This window comes from Callospermophilus lateralis, chromosome 7 (assembly GCF_048772815.1).
Source record: "Callospermophilus lateralis isolate mCalLat2 chromosome 7, mCalLat2.hap1, whole genome shotgun sequence".
In the NCBI taxonomy this organism is placed as follows: domain Eukaryota; kingdom Metazoa; phylum Chordata; class Mammalia; order Rodentia; family Sciuridae; genus Callospermophilus; species Callospermophilus lateralis.
Window position 1 is genome coordinate 69,227,017 of NC_135311.1, and position 23,929 is coordinate 69,250,945.

Genomic DNA, 23,929 nt, shown 5'->3' on the forward strand with positions numbered 1-23,929 from the left:
CAAGGGGCTGCAGCAGGACCAAGCAGGGTACCCCTATTTCTCCCGGCTTTAGGGGAGGTGTGGCTGCGTGGGTGCCACAGCCTGTGAGCTTAAAATTCTGTGGTTCCAGGCTACGAATTAGATTGAGCCGCCCAGTAGGATCTTTTCATGGAAAGGGCAATGCGTGGGGGATGGAGGCAGCGAGTTCTAGCCCTCTCTTGCCATGCATTTGGCGGGAGTCTGAGTACTGGATACTGGAGGAAGCACTGGGATGAGTGCGCAATGGAGGTGGTCACTCTGGAGCTGCACTGGGCAGGGGACTGCAGAGATGGCTGCTGACCAATTGCCATCCAGGGTCAGGGCGGCCACAGCATCAGGCAGTGGTCCTGGAGGGGAGACAGCTGCTGGTGGGGCGGGGTCTTCCGCGAGGATGGGCGCCCACGAGAGGTAGACGTCAGGAGTGGGCACTATGGGAACCGGAACACTGTGGTCCTTGGTGATCAGTGAGCAGTTGGAGCAGGATGACGACGCTGCAGCAGCTGAGGACCAGGGCCATACTCGTGATACTCACGGGTTAACTTGACTTTTTCTTCACAATTGTCTTTCCCACTGGGATCTTTTTGTAAGTGTGGGTACATTTCCTGAAATTTCATTCTGATGAGTACCTAGGTAAAGAAACTAACAAGTGCTGTTCCCTTTTTACTTTTTCTTTACACACTTCACCTCATCAAGGCCTTCCTTGATGACTACTTTGAGCAGGGAAGGGGGCCTAAATGTGCAGGGACACCCTCTTTGCCTTTCTTTCTGACTGTATCTCTATCCTATCTCTTTTCTGTCCTTCCCTTATTACTGTCCCTTCTGTTTCCATTCACCTTTTTTCAACCATGACCTCAGCACAGAAAGTTAGGGTCTAAATTGGAATTGATAAGCTGGGAGATCCCAACTGCTACAAGGAGTGTATGTCCCTGTGAGTATGTGTCCAGGATTCTCCAAGACCCTGTCAGTGATAAAAATCTGGTGTTCCAGAGGTGGCCCCCCTTCTGAGGAAACCAGTGGACCAGGACTGTCCTTTTCTTTGAGTCAGACAGGTGCTGGTTTATTTCACTTTTTCACTACTGTCCCTGTCTTAGAGACCAAGGAGAGGGTTCCACACTGAGTCCTTTGGATCTTTGACATCCACTGAGTTCTTTGGATCTTTTGGGGGAAGGGAGGAGTGTTAGGTGTTTTGTGAATATTCCAAGGCCATTTCTAAACAGCAGGCAGCTTTTTGTTCTATATCAGTTTTGTTCTTTTCCTCTTTGGGTTCACTTCACCTCCTTATTGAGTTTGGGTGTAGGGGTCTCCCTCTTCATGAAAAAGAATTCAAAATTAGATGTGGAGGTGAGTATTTAGGATGAGTAAATAAATCACAGTATATTATACATGTATACACATGAGTCTTTGAAATTTACATCCTCTTCCCTGCAGTGAGTTCTTTAAGCAGTTTGCCAGAAATGCCTACTTAGAAATGCTACCCTATTGTAAGAACTGTGAAAGTGAGGAACAGTGACACTTAAGCCTCATTAGGTTGACAATACCTATAGCTCTGTTCTCATGATTTTGATAAAACCTTTCAGACTAAATTTGAAGAAAGCCCGATGGGCCCAGGTAGAAAAGTTTCAGCCCCCAAGTTGGCAAGATACTGAAGTTTGGCTGAGTTGAAGAATCACTATTCAGTGAATGTAGGGTAACAGCAGCCCACTCCACCTCCTGAAAATAGAACAACCTCTCAATTATCATGGCCTTCACCTCCCAACTATAAAAGCCCTTGACCTAAGAATGTGGGCATTTACAATTGCTCTTTGTCCCAGGGGGTTAGTACTACCAGTGAACAAAGATGATTCCCAGAAGGGATTCTGGAAGGATTTTGATTCCTATCTATCTTAATTTATTCAGCATTCATTCTGAAAATTTATCAGGATCTCACTTTATGCTAGACAGACTCCCTGTAGAACCTTTCCATTTAATGAGTGGCAGAATACAATAACCAAAACTTAGAGCCAAAGGAATGATTATTTTCAATGGAGGGAGTGAAGTGATATTTTTGTGTGAGCTTGAAAGTAAAGGGTAATTTTAATAAGCACAGAAGTGTGGGGTGGGGTTCCTGCACAAAGGATCTCACTGCTTTGACAGTGCAGCCATTTGCTCAGAGCCACTGAGGAATCTGAAAGAGAGCTCTGTAGGTGGCCAGAATGTGCAGGTTCTCAAATCAAGCCAGAACCACTTGATCTGAGACAACAAGTCACAGACAATAGCTCTGCTTTGAAGCTTTGAGAGTAGTTGGTTTGCTTTTTCTTTTAAATTTCCCATTCACTTTCATCATGGTGATGAGCCACACACATAAAAATAATTCATATGTGTAAAGAATACAGGGGACTGATAAAGGTTACGAACACATTCTGGTCTATTCTGTGGAAAGTGGTATGTGTTTTATTAATTGTCTTTATGATTACATGATAAGGAATTGAGCCACCTTGTTCATAGAGCAGATTTTCGGCAATAATGCCTCCCTTGATAAGAGTTTTATTTTTCTTGAAGAGAGTTTAGGGGTGTATTGCTGAAAAATTTTTCAAATGTCACAGTCTTCCTTTTTATTTTATTTGTTGTGGTGTTACATATTGAACCAGGGCTTCAGCCATGCTAGGCAAGCACTCTACCACTGAACTACACTCTAGCCCCATAGTCTTCCTGTGAAAGGAAGAGGTAGGAGCTAATTAACATGTTTATAGAAGTGTTAGGGAAGGGCAAGTTCAGTTTCAACTTCAGGGTGTATGCAGACAGAACCTTCCTTAATTTTACATTTAATATATTTCTCTAATATTCATTGAGTACCACCATGGTGTCACATTTGTGCTTAGCATGTTAGAATGAATGGCTGGCTTCCCCAGGACATTCAGGGGACTTTAGGATTGGTTGAGCCTTGCTGGAGAGAAATGGGAAGGAGAGTGATGGAGCTTATGGGGATGATCTTGAGATAGCCCAGAGTAGATCTGAAGGTAGACTAAAAAAACAAAAACAAGTTTTCATAATGGGAAATTTCAAGCAGGCGTCAAAGTAGGCCAAACAGTATACTCTGTGAATACAACCTCAGTTTCAAAAATTATCAACACCTGAACGGTCTTTTATCTCTACTACCATTATAATTAATAATGCTTAAAAGCAATTATACACAATACATCAACATGACTGTGTTCCCAAAATATCCTGTATTTATAAAAATAGGCAGCTGCCCTTCATAGCCCTGAATTCAAAGACGGATAGTGTTAGGTTGTATGTTTAGGTGTGTGGTTTCTGTTCATTTTAGAGTTGACTGAAATAAGGTTTGATGTTCATCCCTCGCATTATGGATGCCTGTTATTTCAGCACCATTTATTGAAAGACCACGGAATTACTTTGGCATCTCTGACAGAAATCGGTTGACTGGGATCCAAGGTGGCAGAGTAGAGGAGATCCTGCTTCAAGCTGCTCTGTGCCTGAATCAGAGAAAGCTATCAGGTGGCTTCTCCTGCTTGGGGTCTTGCCTTGAGGGAACACAACATCTCAGTTCATGTGACAGGACCTCATCCAGCGGATTTTCATAGAATCCACCAGAGCTGCGAACACCAAGCAGAACTCAGAGCCTCTGTGTTCAGGTGAGACTCCAGGCTTCAGTCCCAAAGCCCACAGTTTGAGCACAGGCGCGACTCTCAAGTGGGGAAGCAGAGACACCAACTAAGCACCTCGGTGGAGTGGCAGAACTCCAGGGGATGCTCTGCTCCCACGCAGGTCCCCAGACCACGTTCTAGGCACAGCACAAGGACATCCCAGCTCCCCCACCTCACCAGACACCCCGAATGGGAAAAGGACTGACTTGACCTTTCTCACCATCTTTGGGGGGTGTGGTTACCAGCTGGATCTGTGACTGAACAGGTACCTGGGTTCCAAATCCACTCCCCCAGCTGTAATAACTCGGTATAGAAACTATCAGCACAAAATCAGCTCTCAGTTGAACAGGAGTGCAGTGCCACCAGGACACTGCCCACTTGGTGCAATCCTAAGGTGGAGGGCGTGAGGTCCCCCAGATGAGACCTGATAAGCAAGAGAGGGGAGGGGGCTAAAACCTAGGAGCAACTCAGAGAGACCAAGATTAGGGAAGCCCAGACAAGAGAGGGAGAGCTTTAGTCTTCTCACACTGGTTACCTACACCACACTGAGGGTAGAGAACAAAGCTTGGAATAGACAACTCTACCTACTAAAAAAGAAGAAAAGGGAACTCTGAGAGTATTTTGCTGTTTGTTTTGTTTTTTGTTTTCTTCTCTTCCATTTTATCCTCTTTCTTTCTCCTCTACCCCTCCTCTTCTGGTCCTCACAACCCCAACATATAACCAAGAACTTTGCATGAAATAGAACTGAGTCACCAGAATAATATAATATAAAGAAATTACATACGCCACCCCTCTTTTTTTTTTTACTTCTCTCTCTCTCTTTTCTTTTTACTTCCTTTTTAGTTTTCTTCCTCCCTCTCTTTCTCTTTCAACCTCCTAATTTTTACTATTTTTATTTCTTGTAATTTTCTAAACACATATACTTGTTTGTTTTTATGCTTTCTACTGTCCTCCCACATACTTGTCTCCCCTAAATTACCTCCTGTCTATTCCCCTGCTACTAACTCTCTTGATTAGAGTTCTCCTCCAAAGTTCCTAAGTTTTATTAATCCATTGCCCTCACATCTTTCGCCCTTCACATAAAGTCAGATACCTGACCTCTAGTTCTCTGTCCACCACCAGAAGAAAGTGTATATCTTCTATGAAACTACTGATTACATTTTAAATTATAATTGAATCTAGAATTACTAGACATTGAGACTAACTATGAATGTCTTAATAGCAGTAATTTACACATAGGTGATGTATTGTTTATTTTGGGAATGTCAACATTGTCTCTCCCCACAAAGAAGGGATCTTGGAATATACAAGAGCACTACAAATCTATAGGGTAAAAAGAATAACACACCAGTCCCACAGAGCAGGAACAAAATACCAGCAACATGAAAAGACAAGGGAAGAAAATACCACAAAAAATTGAAGACAATGCATCATTAGAAGAATAATTAGAAACAGCAGAAAAAGTGACAGAGAAAGATTTCAGGATTTACATTATTCAGATGTTTTGGAATCTCAAAAAAGACATTAGACAACAAATACAGATAGTGAAAGATCAGTTTGACAATGAGCTACATAAACAAATCCAAGAAACAAAAGATGACCTCTACAGGGAGATTGAGGATTGAGCAGATATATATATATATATATATATATATATCTATATATATATATAGATATATATATATATATATATATATATATATGACAGAATTACTTGAAATGAAAGAAATATGAACCAAATTAAAAACACAAATGAGAGCATCACCAGCAGAGAATACAACTTAGAAGATAGGACATCACGAAGACAAAGTATATTATCTTGAAAAGAATGTAGACAGCACAGCAAAAATGATAAGAAACCATGAGCAGAAAACCCAAGAAATATGGCATAGCATAAAAAGTCCAAATTTAAGAGTCATTGGGATAGAGGAAGGCACAGAGTTCGAAACCAAAGGAATGTGCAAGCTATTCAATGAAATAATATCAGAAATACTTCCAGACATGAAGGATGAAATGGAAATCCAAATCCAAGAAGCCTGCAGGACACTGAATGTGCAAAATCACAGCAGACCCATACCAAGACACATTATAATGAAAATTCTCAATATAGAGAACTAGGAGAGAATTTTAAGAGCCACAAGAGAAGTGAATCAGATTACACATAGGGATAAACCAATTAGGTTAACAGCAGATTTTTCAACATATTCCCTGAGAACTAGAAGATCCTGGAACAACATATTTCAAACTGGAAAGATAATGGGTTCCAACCAAGAATCTTGTATCAGGGAGAGAAATGAAGTACAGTAGATGGGGTAGAGAGAGAAGATGGGAGCTAAACTGTGGAGCCAACCTAGATGTCCTTCAGTGGATGAATGGAGAAAAAAATGTGGCATTTATACACAATGTAATACTACTCAGCATGATAAAAGAACAAAATCATGGCATTTGCAGGTAAATGGATGGTGTTGGAGAAGATAATGCTAAATGAAGTCAGCCAATTCCTAAAAAACAATGCCAAATATTTTCTCTGCTATAAGTGGGGTGACTTATAGTTGAGTTGGGAGGAACAGCATGGGAGGATGAGATTAATTCTAGGGAGGGGTGGGAGGGAAAGAGAGGAGGAAGGGGATTAGCAAGGATGGTGGAATGTGTTGGACATCATTTTACAAAGTACATATATGAAGATTTGAAATGGGTGTCAACATACCTTATATACAAACAGAGATATGAAAAATTGTGGTATATATGTGTATTAAAAATTGTAATGCAAAAAAATAGAACATATATACTGGCATAAACTGCAGTGAACATACTTTATATCCAGAGATAAAAGAAATTGTGCTCTGTATGTGTAATAAGAATTGAAATGCATTCCAGTGTTGTCATGTATTTAAAAAAATTAAATGAATTTTAAAAAAAGAAATAGCTTCACTAAATACAAGAGAGTCTACTTTGGATTCTATTTTATTCTGTTGATTTGCATGTCTCTTCCTAGGCCAAAAGCACACTGGCTTGAATCCTGTAGCTCTACAGTGAGTTGTAAAGTCAAGCAGTCTAGATTCTCTAAAATTTCTTTGGCTCTCCAATATCTTTAACATTTTCATATAAACTTTAGAATCAACTTGTTAATTTCTGTATAAAAACATGCAGGGTTCTTCCAAAATCCTATGTACTCAGCAATAAAAGAGAATAAAATCATGGCATTTTCAGATAAATGCATGGTGTGGGAGAAGATAATGCTCTGTGAATCTAGGCAAGCCCAAAGAAACAAATGCCAAATGTTCTCTCTGATATAAGGAGGCTGACTCATAGTGGGGTAGGGAGGGGGAACAAGGGAGGACTCTGAAACAGAGGGATGCGAGGGGAAGGGAGAGAACATGGGGTTAGAAATGATGGTGGAATGAGAAGGTCATCATTATGCCAAATACATGTATGAAGACACGAATTGGTATGAATATACTTTGTATATGACCAGAGATGTGAACTATTGTGCTCTACATGTGTAATATGAATTGTAATACATTCCACTGTCATAAGTAAATAAAAAAAGAAAAAAAATGTGTGTTTTATAAGAGATCAATAAATGAGATGCTTTTTTATGTTAGAAATTCAAAATAATAGCTTTTTGTAATATATAAGTAATCTCAAAGTCTAAAAATTATTCCACGTACAATATCATGTGGTATATGTTTTTGTCATTTTACCCTTCTTACATACTAACATTTCTGTTGTAAGGACCCAGCTCCCTTGGAAAATTTCAGCAATCATTAATGGCAAAAGCAGCTGCCACCCATAAGTTCAGAAAATGGAGATATCCAGCAAGATGTAGATACTGTGAACACATTGTCATATTTCAAGGTCTTAAATGCCAAGAGGTAAGATCTTTTTGGAATCACAATTTTTTCTTTTGCCATATACTTTTTTGTTATGATTTTACTTATTTAGAGATGTGTGTGTCCACACACAAACACACATTTAAATATATATAAATTTGTTGTTTGTACTCCTGGGAACTAAATTTAGGGTCTTGCACATGCCATATTTTTAGAGAGAGAAGAGAGAAAGAGAGAGGGAGAGAGAGACACACACACACACACACACACACACACACACACACAGAGAGAGAGAGAGAGATTTTTAATATTTATTTTTCAGTTTTCGGTGGACACAGTATCTTTTTTTAAATTTTATTTTTATGTAGTGCTGAGGATCCAACCCAGCACCCTGCGCACACCAGGGGAGCGCATTACCGCTTGAGCCACATCCCCAGCCCATACACTCTTTCTTAAAATTGTGCTTTGAAAAGGGCTCTTGCTAGATTGGTCTGGCCTTTAACTTGTGAAATTCCTGTTTCAACCCCTCAAGTAGCTGGAATCATGGGCATATGCCATCACACCTAGCTTGCCAGTACATGTTTAATATAAAGTCCCACAGTTTATTTTTGTAGTTTTCTTATTTGTTTTCCTGTTAAATGTAATTCACAAACCACAAATAGTACTTTTTAACTTATTTTTGTCGTTTATTAGTCGGCCTGTATTTTGCTTAGTTGTGAATAATTTTAAGGTGAGTCAATCAGTTTTCAAATATCATTTTCTTATAGTGTCTTCTTATCTGCCATAAAAAATGCATGGCAAACTTAACCATCGTTTGCGGACATCGTAAACTTCGGGGGAAAATACACCTATTTGGAGCAGAATTGTCCTGTGTTGCCAAAAAGGAGCCAGATGGCATTCCTTTCATAATCAAAATGTGTACTTCAGAAATCGAAAACACTGCCTTGAGTTTACAAGTATGTTGTTTACTCTTAAAACTCTAAAAACATAAATGCCTTTGTGATTTGATTTAATGAAAAAGAGATTTTAAGAAAATCAGCACTCTCCATTTGTAATAACTAAATTTATTCACATTTATTTGGAAAATGTTAATTTATTTGACTTCAACTTGTATTTTTTAAATACTAATAAAAATTGAAGTAGATACATCAACTCTGTCTAGATGTCTGCATTTAGCCCTTTGTACTAAAGTGAAATATTGCATTCTGTTTTTCTTTTCTCTTCAAGGGAATCTATAGAGTCAGTGGCAACAAGGCAAAAATCGCAATCCTGTGTCAAGCTCTGGAAAAAGGAAGGCATTTAGTAGATCTGTCCGAATTTTCTTCACACGATATCTGTGAAGTGTTGAAATGTTACCTACAAAAGGTTAAAGTTTTATTCTAAACCAACCATCAAATGCAAAGAGCAAAAATATTTTATATTGAATATTTTTCATTGGTATAGACTATGTCATCACCCCCCTCATTATTCTAAGATTTTATAATGATGTACTTTGATGTGGATATATTTCCATCCAGTATTCTGGCCACTCCATGAGCTCCGTCAGTTGTGAGCACTTTAGTTCTTGGAACTTTTCTTGATTTTTATTGCCATTCTCCCACCCTTGTACTTGAAGCTCTTCTTTGGAGATGTGTGGGTGTACCATACACAAACACACATATAAATATTTATAAATTTGTTATTTGTACTCGTGGGGATTAAAAATTCAGGGTCTTGCACTTGCTTGGCAAGCATACTTGTTCTCCAGTTCCCTTACCTTTTCTTTATTGTTCTTTTTTTCTTCAAAAACTTTCTAAGACATTTCCTTGTCTTTTTCTTCTTGAATAAGTAAATTACTCCATTTGTGAGATCATGTTTTAATATTCAAGAAGTCTGATTTTCTATTCTTTTGATCACATTTTTTAAATGATTATATGATGCTCTTTTATTGTGGATGTTCATAGATTTTTCTCATTAAGGGTTCTTTTCTCTATTTGGCCTCTAACCTCTGTAGAAATACAATGTGACTCTCATATATAACATTAAATTTTCTATAGCAACATAAAAATTAAAAATAACGTGAAGTGATTTTTAACATTTCATTTAACATTTTGAATATCTAGTTTTTCAAATTATGAGGTATTTTGTTTATTTATGTATTTGTATTGCAGCTCTTTTTCTTTGAAATCTGGTATCTATTTTTCATTTAGAACACATCTCAATTTAGATCAGTTGCATTTCCAGTACTCTTTCACCATATCTGACTAGTTGCCAGCATATTGACAGCATCATTTTAGAACTTCATTTTGTTCTTTTTCCATCCATTTTGATTTTTGTCTTTCATGGTGGCTAGTTACATGAGTTTGGACTTGAAATCACTTTGGAAGCACTTGAACACATCAAGGCTTTTTAAAAACTTTGAACTTTACTATAAAGTGGTCTAGGTGGACTGTTTGGTATATGCCTAACTACATGTCTCTAGTTCCCTGTTCTGGCACTGGTGTGATCCTCCTGGGAAGGCATTTTTTCTAATTGTAGATGAACACAATACTTTTAATTAATTTATTTATTTTTATGTGGTGCTGAGGATCAAACCTAGTGCCTCACACATGCCAGATGAGTGCCCTACCATGAGGCACAACCCCAGTCCCCCAGGAAAGGGTTTTTTCCTTGCCTAGAGATGCAGTACCAATACTGTGGAAGCCAGGGTTACTAAGACTGTAGGATCTGTGCTTTCAGTGTGCATATAGCCAACATATCCCCGTTTGAAAACAGTTACCTCTGTGGTCCTTATGTTTGGCATTGCCTCGATTCAGAGAGCCTCTGTATCCCATTGCCCAGAGAAAAATTTTCCAGTTTTAGAAAGGAGATTCCCCTAGTACATGGAGTGGAGACGGGATTCTATAGAGAGCTAAGCTTTCTCAGCTGGCCCACCTGCAACCTAAGCCAAGATCAGAGGACCTGGTAGTGATTGTCCACATCCCTTTAGGATTCTGAAAATCATGTTGAGTGACAAAGAGTCAGTTCTCTTGGAAATGCTGCATCAGGACTTATTCATCTGCTCTTCTACTTGTGAATTGTTGCTTTTTGTTTTCTCTATTTTCCTAGTCCTTATGAGCCTACTGTATTTTAGTGGAATTGCAGGAGGGAAAGAAATTAAGTATAAATTGCTGGGTCTACAATGTTAGCCCAGGAAAGCATTGATAACCCTTTAATCACATTCTACAGATTCCTCAACTGAGAAATGGAGGTTGATACCTTTGAATGACTGGAAGTCTCATAATGTGTCATCCTTAACCTTGTTTAGTCAGTCAGGGAAAGGAGATGAATTGGGTCCAATACAATAAACTTGCATTCTGTTGAGGAATTTTATATGTCTAAGACTTTCATTTGGCAAAGTGTGCTCAATTCTTGCAATAGTGTTAGACAGTAGCCTTTATCTGACTCATTGACCTAAAGCTCCAACAGGTGATGTGACTTGCTTCAGATCCCAGAGTGGTTGAAGATAGAAACTGATCACAGGGCAACACCTTAACTTCCCACAGATATTATAGGACATCAGGTAGCCAACGATTCACTGAATTTTTTATTGTAGGTCAGTAGAAACATTGAAATTCATTTTGGCAGTGGATATTTGTTGTAAGAACTTCTTTTGACCTATTCATGGCAAATCAGCCTGTTTGAAAGTTTCATGAGATGTTGACAGTATGTTTTTGTAGGTCATATTATCTTGTGCTGATCTTCATTCTTGCCTAAGTAAAATCTGTGCCCTTTAGCACTTTGATATTTTTACCCCTTACTCATAAAATCCATGGGTTTCTGATTCATTTTATAGATTCTGTTCACTATTCTATGTTTATTCCAGTAAAACAGCTGAAGATTATATATTTGGGGGGCAGATGTGAATAGAAGAGTTTTAAAATCCCATAATGAAGCTTAAAGCATAAACTTCATTTAAAGTTTAGAATTTCACTCATTATCCATTAATTTGTTATTAACATAAATATAATTTATAGTCAAGATTTTGATTTGCTTTCTAAGTCATTTCTCTACCAAACATACATATTATATTTTATGGGCAGGGATGAAGCTCAGTACTAGAGTGCTTGCATAGCATGCTTGAGGTCCTAGGTTCAATCCCCAATACTGAAAATGATATCAATAAATACAGATTGACTTTAGAAAATTTTGTTAATCTAAAGGGGACATGCTAAATTATTTGAGTAATTCTCACTTATAGTTGACTTTAACAAAGAAAACAGGCAGAAGATTTTTTCAAAATATTTATTTTTTGGTTGTAGCGGGATGCAATACCTTTATTTTATTTATTATTTTTTATGTAGTGCTGAGGATCAAACCCAGGCCCCTGCATGTGCTAGGCAAACACTCTACCTCTGAGCCACAACCTCAGCCCAAAGGTATTTTTAATATAATTTTGTTTCTTTAGCTACCAGAACCATTGGTTTTATTCCAATGGTACCAGGAATTTATGCAGCTTGCAAATGTCATCCAACAAATTAACCAAGAACAGGACACCAAAAGGGACAACTCTGAAGACAACACATCTCCAAATATGTGTACAGATATCAACCAAATTTTTCTCAAAACCAAGGACCTTGTAAGAAAATTGCCACCGTTCAATTTTAACACTCTACATTACCTTATCATCCATCTTAAGAGGTAAGAATTTTTATACCATCTTAGCCATTTTTAATTCAACAGGGCAATAGTATTCAGTACATTTATATTGTTATGATTTTCAAAATGATTTTTAGAATGTTTTTATTATGTGTTGGGAGAGGGAGACATTGAATACATGTTCATGCAGCAAACATGGTTCCCTCAGATGCTTCCTGTGTGCCAGGCTCTGGCTGGGGAAACTAGGGTGGAAATATAGGGTTTCTGCTATTTCTGAGCTTATCCTCTTGGGGTACAGGTCTGTATATAACCACAGTTCACCATCATTCTTTTTCTAGTAGCTGTGCACAGCTTGTAGGCATGCAAAGGAAGTTTTGGGGGTAGGAATAGAGCAGAAGAGGCAAAAGGCCTTGTGTCTGATTTTAAGAACTGAGTGGTGATTTGGTACTGAATGTGCAGAAGAGCATATGAGGCAGAGAGAAATGACATGGAGACACAAGAAAGCATTTTGCATTTAGAAAATTTGATTTCATTAGGCTACAATATAGCAAGCAGTAGCAGGAACTGTGCTACCCTTCCTAGAGACTTGATAAAAAATCTTACCTACCTGGCAGATTAGTTGACCAAGATGTTTCTATGCCCACTAAAGAACTTGGAATCAGGAATTTCACATATTCAGATTTGCCTGTTAGACCTTTCTGACAGTAATTAAGATCTCCTTTTTAAATTTTTTTTAAATTTATTTTTTGTGGCTGGAATTGTGGCTCAGCAGTAGAGATTGTGCAAGGCCCTGGGTTCGAACCTCAGTCCCACATACAAATAAATAAATAAAATAAAAATTTAAAAAAATTTATTAGTTCAAATCAGTTATACATGGCAGCAGAATGCTTTTCAATCTATTGTACACAAATGGAGCACAAATTTTCATTTCTCTGTACATGATGTAGAGTCATACCACATGTGCCGTCATACATGTACTTAGGGTAATGATGTTTGTCTCATTCCACCATCTTTCCTACCCCATACCCCTCCTCTTCCTTCCCTCTCCTGAGCCCAATCAATGTTCCTCCATCCCCTGGAACCCAATTATGTATCAACATTTATTTATCAGAGAGAATTTTGGCCTTTGATTTTGGGGGATTGGCTTACTTCATGATATTCACCAACTCCATCCATTTACCTATAAATGCCATTATTTTATTCCCTTGTAATGCTGAGTAATAGTCCATTGTGTATATATACCACAGTTTTTTTAACTATTCATATCTTGAAGGGCTTCAAATTATTCCATGAAATATAAAAGGAGGAAACCCTTCCAAACTCATTCTGTGAAGCTAGTATCATCCTGATACCCAAACAGCCAGAGACACATCAAGGAAAGAAAATTTCAGACCCATATCTACACGATGAACATAGATGCAAAAATTCTCAATAAAATTCTGGCAAATCACATACAAAAACATATGAAAAAAAAACAATGCACCATGATCAAGTTGTGTATTCCAGGGATGCAAGGTTGGTTCAACATACAGAAATCAATAAATGTAATTCATCACATCAATAAACCTAAAGAGAAGAAACCTATGATTATATCAATTGATGCAGAGAAAGCATTTGACAAAATAGAGTACCTTTTCATGTTCAAACTATTAGAAAAACTAGGGGTAGTAGGAATATACCTCAACATAGTAAAAGCTCTCTATTTTAAACCTAAGGCTAACATCATTCTAAATGAAGAAAAATTGGAAGCATTCCATCTAAAAATTGTTCAACATAATCCTTGCCACTCTAGCCAGAGCAATTAGGTGAAAGAAATTCAAGGGAATACAAATAGGAAAAGAAGTACTTAAATTACCATTTTTGCCAACGACATATTTTATACTTGGAGGATCCAAAAAACTCCACCAGAAAACTTCTAAAATAATAAATGAATTTGGCAAAGTAGCAGGATACAAAATTAATACCCATAAATCAAATGCATTTCTATACATCAATGGTGAATCCTCTGAAAGACAAATAGCAAAGCTACCCCATTCACTATATATATATATATATATATATATATATATATATATACACACACACACACACACAGCTACTTTACCCATAGATGAATCTAGTATCATCCTGATAGCTAAACCAGGCAGAGACAGATTTCTTTGGATAGTCATAGAAATATCAAGCTGAGAGTGTTTGAAGTAAAACCAGAACATTGATAGTGGCAATAGAACAGAGAGGTGTTCAGGAGAGAGAACCATCCAGGCTAGAAAACTAGCTGTGGGCAGCTGGGAGTGTGGCTAGTGATAGAACACTTGCCTAGCACCTGTGAGACACTGGGTTTGATACTCAGCACTGCATAAAAATAAATAAATAAAATAAAGGTATTGTGTCCATCTCTAGGTAAAAATTATTTTTTTAAAAAAGAAAACTAACTGGGCAGTGAGACAGAAATTGACAGTGCTGTTTCAGTTTCCAGTTCGTATACTGGAACGGGGAGTATACCCCACATACAATGATGGAGCAATTTTTAGAGGTGTTTTTCTTCCTTCTGCTACTGAGTTCAGTAGTTCCTTCTACTTACATGCATTTTATCCTAATATAGTGCTCTGAAACTCAGTTTGGTGTGTGGTAAGTATCATAATGAAACAAAGGATTCTTTCCCTGGACCCACCAAACTTGACCCTTGACAAACGTTTTGTAGTCTTCTATAGCCCGAGTTTTCTCCAACCTTCTCAAGTCATAGTAAACTAACATTAAAGACATCTATTAGGCAAATCTCATACACTTTATGTGTTCTTCTTTTCAGGGTTGCAGACCATTCTGAAGAAAACCTGATGAACTCAAAAAACTTGGGGGTGGTATTTGGACCCTGTGTCATGAGGCCCAGGCCTACAACCACTCCTGGTACCATCTCCTCCTCTCTTGTTGCATATGCCAATCAGGCCCTGTTGGTAGAATTCCTCATTACCAATGCAGAGATGATCTTTGATGGGTCCCTAGAGCCACAAAATGTTTCATCTAGTACTGACGTTGTTGCACCTCGGGTGGATAAAAGCCCTCCTTGCAAACCCGTAATATCAACAGAACATTCCACAAAGTCACAATATTTTTCTATGAAGCAAGTGAGTTTTGACCATTACAGAATTGCATTAAATTTGTGATGTTTATGTTAACAAGTTAATAGTCTTTGAACTGTTTGTTTTGAGATGTGTTTTGCTTTTAGTTTAAAACTTTTCTTGTTTCAATAGGATATTCACACTGCAGATATTGAAATTAAAAATTATGAATTGGCTACATCATTTGAGGAATCAGAATGCAAGCAAAATGCATTGGAAAAATGGGATGCATGTCTCATTGGTGAGTGGTCATGTAACATATATCCTTGCATATTTCAAACCTTGCCAAGAAGTCGTGATTAAAAACCAAGGTGAGGGCTGGGCTTGTAGATCAGTGGTAAAACGCTTGCCTGGGCATGTGTGCGGCCATGAGTTGGATCCTCAGTACCATATAAAACAAATAAATAAAGATAAAAATATTGTGTCCATCTACAATACTCATCCTTTAAAAAAAACAAGGGGTATTAAGTTGAGGTAAGTTCAAACTTCAAGGTTTTATTAGTTAACTTTTCTAGCCATTGAGAAAGTTTAGTGAATGTCATTTAAATGAATATTATGCTCTGTTTCTCTCTTGTAAAAAGATATCTTGAAATTCATAAATTATTTTTGTTCTCTTTCTGAGATTTGTTTTCACCTTTAGTTCTTTGTCATCAATTAAAGTCAAAACAGAAAAAAGCTGGACTCCTGAAACTCAAAAAAAAAAAAAAAAAAAAAAAAAATAGGCTCCTAAAGTTTTTTGATGTCCCTTTACCTGTGGCCTAACTTTAGCACATTAAGCACACATGTCTTCCATTTTCTTGGCTCCAGTCTTTTTCTTCACTGTTTTTAATCGTTTTATTTCAGTGAATCGTTTCTGGTAAGGGGGTTGAAAACCTTCCATTCCTACTGCTCTAGTAGAGCTTAATCTGAATTTTTCAATATATAGTCATAAATGTTAAATTTGATATATAAAATTAATGAAATATCAATAAGTGTAGCCTGAGAAAGTCTGAAAACAAAGAGTCCATTTCCTCTCTGCAAAGAAAAACACTGGACTCACTGATTCCATTTATCTGATTTGATCTTATCAGCACTTCTGTGCTATGAACATTGGCCTCATTTAAGCCATAGTTAACAGTCTCAGGAAGGTACATAAGGCCAAGGGTCATGTCCTTAAATTATTGTTGATTCAGGATTTGAACCTCATCCTGTCTCATTCCTAAATGTAACCTTGTTTTGCTGTCCAATGAAATTGGATTCCCAGGTAGGTATAGTAATAACAATAAATAATTTTAAAATATTTGAAATTTTCATTACATAACCAGGTAATTCAGAACCTTTTATTTAGAAGATCATTAACAACACATGCCAACATATCTCCACATAGGAGTTTGTCTTGACAGAAGAAGGCAGGTAGGGCTAGTGCACTAGGCTTGCCCAGAGCAGAACTGGAGCAGGAGCTGAGACAGCACCCAGGCAGCTAGAAGTGGTGCTAGAAGTTCTGCAGGACTGTAAATATGTTTTGGTGCTTGCCATCCAACCACAATGGCTCAGCTCCCTTCTATCAATGTGGAGAAGGGCCCAGGACAGCAAATCACATGAGCACTGCCTGAGAACCAGGGAAGAGAGGCCAGCAGCCTCAGGTGAGGAAGGAGGTCAGATGAGATGATGACCTGCGATCATCATCAAGTGATGCTGCTGTGCACCTGTCTTCAAACCACTGCCCAAGGATGTGGGAGAAGGACCAGGTGGCAGGGATGAGGACTGTGGGCTATGAACAGGGCTGTTGGAAAGCCATCAGACCAGTGGCAAGGCACACAATTGTCTGATGTTTCTCAGCAGGGAGAAGAGGATCATGGCCAGAGGGCTGCACCTTTCTAGTAACAGGAGCTTCTAAGGCACATGCAGCAAAGACAGAGTGGGAGATGCTAGGGTTTTAGGTGAGAAAACAGGGACCTTGGGACCAGACTAGAGGAGAAAGAGAAGAAGGTAAGTCTGGAGTCTACAGAACCAGTAGCACAATGGCAATTCTGACAGCTCTTCAACCTTCCTTTGTGCAGAGGATGTTGCCATGTATTAGTGGATCAGCTGGGAGAGCATCCAAGTCCTCTCTGGTGTGTTGCCCTCAGTATGGACAAAATGTAGCTGGAGAGCAGATTAAGTGACAGGCAAAGTCCTTGGGATTCAGGACATGGAGTTTGTTGGTGTACAGAATAGTGTTACTGTTCTAGAGTTACCATTGTCTGCCTGTTGAAATCAGGAAAGTCTTAACACAGAAAATATTCATTCATGGGTAGTATATTAAAACAAGTAACTACAGGAAGTGTTTTTTTTTTATTTTATGTGCTTTGTGACTATTTATACTATTAAGATAAATTTTAAAAAGTAATGCTTTAATTAAAAATGTGCCTTTAATATTGTATGGATTTTTAATTCCTCTGCATAGATGACTGAGAAAATAGTGTTGGAAAAATATGTAAGTCTCTGTTGTTTGAGAGAATGCCCATTCATAATAACCACACTTCCTTATTAACCAAGCTTCATGAAGTTAAAAAAAAATCTCTTCTTTTTCAGATCACAAAGAACTTGAATCATCATCACAAAAGATGGACAATATATGTAAAACCACGAAACCACTTAGTCTGAAATCTGATGTGACAACAAATGATATACAGAGGCCTATGCCAAGCACCAAGATCAGATGTTGCTGTTTGCCTGTAGATAGATTCCATCTTGCAAGCTCTCCTAATGAGAAAAACAGGAGAAATGTGGGAAATGTCAATTCAGACAAGTTTTGCCAGAATCTTACCTTTGAAGGACTTAATATAAAAGATACCTCTACTACTGTTGGCTCCCAAATTAATGGTTTTGATCAGCAGATTTCAGAAAAAACTCAGGAACAACAATGTGAACTAAAGAACTTAACTGGCATGAGTGCAGTGATTGTGCCAAGTGTACTCCAGGAAAAAGTGACAATGAGCATCAATGATAGTGGTGACCATTCCAATGGTGCCACACAGCCCAACACGCCAGCCAGTTCAGCAAGAGAGGCACCAGTGAGACTGTCTTCTCATTCTCACCGTCTTGCTCCTGCAAGAGCACCCAGAATACTGCAGCCCCATCTTGGAACAACATTTTACAAACCACCTATCCTGACCAGCAAAGTCAGGGGGACTGAGGAGAGACCAGCTTCACCTTTAGCAACAGTGCCTCCTAGCACAGCTCTTACTCCCCTGAGTCATGTGGAGAAATCTGTTCCAGAGGCAGACAGCACATCAGCTTATGCTTTGAAACCAGCTGCTGAGCCTAAAGAGAACTGTGAGGAGGTTGGCCTGCCTGACATGAATCCAATGTGCCAGGGACTCAGGCTAAAACAAATGGAAGAGGTACAAGACCTTGAATTTGAAATGCCACAGTTTGTGTAGGTGGTCAAAATTCAGGTTTTTTTTTTTCTTGTTTCGTTTTTATGTATTGTGTTTATTTTATGAAAGAATGTTGTAACAGAACCACTTTTGTATAGGATTTTCAAAGTGTATATTTTGCCTTTTGGCCTTGTATTGTGTTTGCTAGTCATATAGAATGATAGTGTTTTAGTCATATAGAATGATAGTGCCTCACTGGTATTGTCTTTAAATTCTGTGTTTTTGAAGTTTTGCATAAAATAAGTATTATAATTTAAAACTTAAAATAATATTCTCTATAAAATGATTCATGTAAATGCATCTTTAATGTATAATATTGTTCTCAACAAATAGGGGCAGTAGGGAAAAATGAGCTTTATTTTGGAGCAAACCTGGTGCTGACTCATAAAATGCTTCTGAATGCAAGTGCCTGAAAAATCTTGATTGGGTATGAATATATTTTTTCCCACATAATGTTCTAGTACATCTTTGACCACTTGTGTTGTTATAGCATGTGTGGAATCATTGGCAATTCACTTAACTTTTTAAATATTTACATAGTGGCCTAAAAGCTTGCGAATCTGTGTGTACTAGAATTCTACTTGTCAGTTTTTACATATGGTAATTAATACAATTGTAGAAAGAAAATGCACTTCAATACTAAAAAGTTTGAGACATTGGCAGAGACAACACAGACGAACAGAGTTGAGGCATCTTGAGTTTAAGAGACCTGTAACCTCACTGCTGTCAGCTGCAGCCTATTGCTGGATTGCTGGCGACTTCTGGCTGTCTGCTGATGAGAGCAAGTGGCCACCAGCTAGGGCAAGATAAAGCTCTCTCTGGTGGCCGCGGTTCTGCTGCTGCTCTGCGCAGCATGGCTGAGCAAGATGACAAGAAAAGGACATGGGTACCATGGTCGTCATCGACCTGGGGACCACTTACTCCTGCTTCAGGGCGTTCAAGAATGGCCAGTGGAGATCATCTCCAATGATCAGGGAAAGTGCATCAGGCCGTATTATGTGGCCTTCACCCCTGAAGAAGAACATCTGATCCTCGATACAGTCAAGAATCAGCTCATCTCCAATCCTGAGAACACGGTCTTCGAAACCCAGCGGCTCATTGGCAGCACAGGGAATGACCCTTCTGTGTAGCAAGACATCAAGTTCTTGCCTTTCAAAGTGTTTGAAGAGAAACATAAACATAAACCATACATTCAGGTTGACATTGGAGGTGGGCAAACTAAGACATTTGCTCCAGAAGAAATCTCTGCTATGATTCTCACTAAAATGAAAGAGACTGCTGAGGCTTATTTGGGAAAGAAGGTTACCTATGCAGTTGTTACTCTATCAGCCTTTTTTAATGATGCCACTGGCAAGCAACCAAAGATGCTGGAACTATTGATGGCATGAATGTTATGAGGATCATCAATGAGCCTAGAGCAGCTGCTATTGCTTATGGTCTGGATAAGAGGGAGGGAGAGAACATCATTTTGGTGTTTGATCTGGGTGGTGGAACCTTCTATGTGTCTCTTCTCCCCATTGACATTTTGATGTCTTCGAAGTCATGGCCACCAATAGAGATACTCATCCAGGTGGAGAAGACTTTGACCAGCATGTTATGGAACATTTAGTCAGGCTGTACAAAAAGAAGACTGGCAAAGATGTTAGGAAAGAAAACAGAGCTGTGCAGAAACTCCAGCATGAAGTAGAAAAGGCCAACTGGGCCCTGTCTGCTCAACATTAAGCAAGAATTAAAATCAAGTCCTTCTATGAAGAAGACTTTTCTGAAACCCCGACTCAGGAAAAATTTGAAGAGAAAACATGGACCTGTTCTGGTCTACCATGAAGCCTGTTCAGAAAGTACTGGAGGATTCTGCCTTGATGAAGTCTGATATTGATGAGATTGTTCTTGTTGGTGGCTCTACTCAAATTGCAAAGATTCAACAACTTGTTAAAGAGTTCATCAATGGCAAAGATCCATCCTGTGGCATAAACCCAGATGAGGCTGTTGCATATGGTGACACTGTCCAGGCTGGTGTACTCTCTGATGATCAAGATACAGGTGACCTAGTACTGCTTGAAGTATGTCCCCTGACACTTGGTATTGAAACTGTGGGAGGTGTCATGAGCAAACTGATACCAAGGAACACTGTGGTACCCACCAAGAAGTCTCAGATCTTTTCTACAGCTTCTGATAATCAACCTACTGTTGCAATCAAGGTCTATGAAGGTAAAGGACCCCTGAAAAAAGACAACCACCTTCTGGGTACATTTGATCTCACTGGAATTCCTCCTGTGGGGTCCCCCAGATTGAAGTCACTTTTGAGATAGATGTGAATGTTATTTTTTGGGGTGACAGCTGAAGACAAAGTTAAAGAGAACAAAAATAAGATTACAATTACCAATGACCAAAATTGCCTGACACCTGAAGAAATTGAAAAGATGGTTAATGATGTTGAGAAGTTTGCTGAGGAAGACAAAAGATGCAAGGAGTGCCTTGATACTAGGAATGACTTGGAAAGCTACGCCTACTCTCTAAAGTATCAGATTGGAGATAAAGAAAAGTTGGGAGGCAAACTTTCCTCTGAAAATAAGGAGACCATGGAAAAAGCTGTAGAGGAAAAGATTGAATGGCTGGAAAGCCACTAAGAAGCTGACATTGAAGACTTCAAAACTAAAAAGGAACTAGAAGAAATTGTTCAGCCAATTATCAGCAAATTCTATGGAAGTGTAGGCCCTCCCCCAACTGGTGAAGAGGATACAGCAGAAAGAGACGAGTTGAAGACACTGATCTGCTAGTGCTGTAATATTGTAAATACTGGACTCGGAACTTTCCTTAGGAGAAAACCAAGAGAACTTAAGTCTCAAATGTAATTTGAGAGTGGAGTTGAAAATGCTATAGCCCAAGTGGCTGTTTACTGCTTTCCATTAACAGTTGCTCACATGTTTTGGGGAAGACAGAGAGAGGAGGAATTGGCTATCTTAAAAAACTGGATATAAAAATGTGGGTCAGGATGTGTGTTCACCTCAGAAATGTTCTATTTAACGATTGGGTCATGCACATCTGGTGTAGGAACTTTTTTCTAACATAAGTGACACCAATAAATGTTTGTTATTTAAAAAAAAATACTAAAAGTTTGGAACTGTCATAAAATAAAAATTTTTACAGATAAAGCTAAGGGATAAATCACTATCAGAAGCATTAAAACCATCTAAAGCCAAATAACTAAACTATATGATTTAAATTATAATATATTTATATATTATATATTATGTATTATTTATTATATACTACATATTATAGATTTACATATATCTATATGATATAAGTTGTTTATATATAATTATAATATAATCCATGTTTTATATATCATATTAATATTAATTATACTAATATAATAATTGTATTATTATCTTATTAATAATAGAAATTATATTATATAATTACCTGACATTGATATGCAATATAATATAAATTAATATAAATCTAAATATATTATATGATATATAATAAATATGTTATATATAATAAAATAATATTTATATATTTAATTTATATATTATTTTATTATATGTGTATATAATATACACGTATTTCATATATTATATATAATTTATATTAAATACATATGAATCATAAACATTTTGATATGTAATATATAATTTATATAATATACATACTTATATATTTATATATTAATGTATATAATTTATATATAAATATATAAGTATGTATATTATATAAATTATATATATTATGAATATATAATATATTTATATATTATAATATTTTATATATTTTTATTATATGTATATATGATAAAAATAAATGTATTATATATAATATAAATTTGAAGATTATATAAATATATTGTATTTAATTTATATTATATATGTATTACATAACATGCAATATATTTATATAATATTATAATTTAAATTATATAGATAAATTATGTCTTATTTGACTTTAGATGATTTTAATACATTTGATAGTTTTTAACCCCTTAACTTTATCTGTATAAATTTTTATTTTATGACATTTATATCCTTTTTTGTATTTTTTATAATGGTCTCATTAATGCGTGCTTCAGATATTTTTAATTTCAATGCATTTTCTCCTGACATTATGAGGGTTTGATTAAAACCATTCCTTTGGATTATGCCTACAATCCCAGTAGCTTGGGAGGCTGAGACAGGTGGGATCTCAAGTAGAAAGTCAGCCTTAGCAATGGCAAAACTCTTAGCAACCCTGTCTTTAAATAAAATTCATAAAAAGAGTGGGGATGCGGCTCAATGATTGAGTGTCCCTTAGTTCAATTTCCAGTACCCCCCCCCAAATCCTTTTGTATGAAATGTTTTGACTTATAAATCACTTTACATACTTTTTCTACCTGGACTATCAACTAGTGAAAACGTATATGTCATTAGAATTGAGCAATAATATATTTAAGTTCATTTTGAGAGTATAGTAAGTCACATTGTTTGCAATTTCAGAGATGTAGATGACTGAATGTGTTTCACTTATAAAATACCCAGTTTTTATAAACTAGTCCATTCCTGTTATTTTCTGAGTTTCATCATCTTGCCTAAAATATGATGTAAAAGGGACAAAAATAAAATAGCATTCTTGGTATGTGTGAACTATATTGTGAGACAATGTTTTTGTATGATCATATTATACTTGATAAAAATTATATGTACAGGTTTATACACACTATTATATGTAAATTATTTCAAGTACAATGAGTTATTGTGGCTTCTCTGAAATTGTTGCCTCTTGGAGTATGATACTTTAAAATTATTAACTATTGACTCAGTGGTCAACACATGGGCTCACCACTTGACTATAATGTGAAATGTGTTTTAGGGCATGTGATCTTATAGTTCTCCATAACATTAAGGACTAAGGAGAAATGAACAAATGGACTTTTTAATGCTAAAGCCAGTTTTTAGCCTTCTTTATACAAAGTACAAGAATCATATTGGTTTGAAAACTTAAAAATAAAATCAGAGTTAACATTTATTGAGCTTTGTGTATTTAGACTTTACCCAGTTGAAATTTCACAGCAACCTCTAATGGGTAAGTAAGCATTTTATAATTCCTGTGTTACAGATGAGGAAACTGAGGCTTAGCTAAGTGACATGCTTTTAGTTTTCAGAGATGCAGCAAGCAGAATTGAATCTCAAATACAGGCTTGTGAAATTTTGATTAGTGCTTCTTTTTTTGGGTACCAGAGAGCCACATCCACAACCCTATTTTGTTTTTTATTTAGAGTAGGGTCTCACTGAATTTCTTAGCACCTTGCTTTTGCTTTTGCT

General features: G+C 37.2%; 1 protein-coding gene and 1 pseudogene across 1 annotated transcript; both read left to right on the plus strand.

The window, feature by feature from the left end:
- Positions 1-448: 448 nt before the first annotated feature.
- LOC143404399 (rho GTPase-activating protein 29-like) lies at positions 449-18,632 on the plus strand. Its single transcript, XM_076862560.1, has 8 exons — positions 449-539; positions 7,398-7,537; positions 8,263-8,451; positions 8,723-8,860; positions 11,922-12,154; positions 14,919-15,234; positions 15,361-15,469; positions 17,782-18,632. Exons 1-8 carry the CDS (start codon positions 449-451, stop codon positions 18,630-18,632), a joined length of 2,067 nt encoding a protein of 688 aa, XP_076718675.1.
- A 279-nt stretch (positions 18,633-18,911) lies between these two features.
- Positions 18,912-21,406, plus strand: LOC143404400 (endoplasmic reticulum chaperone BiP pseudogene; annotated as a pseudogene).
- Positions 21,407-23,929: the final 2,523 nt, after the last annotated feature.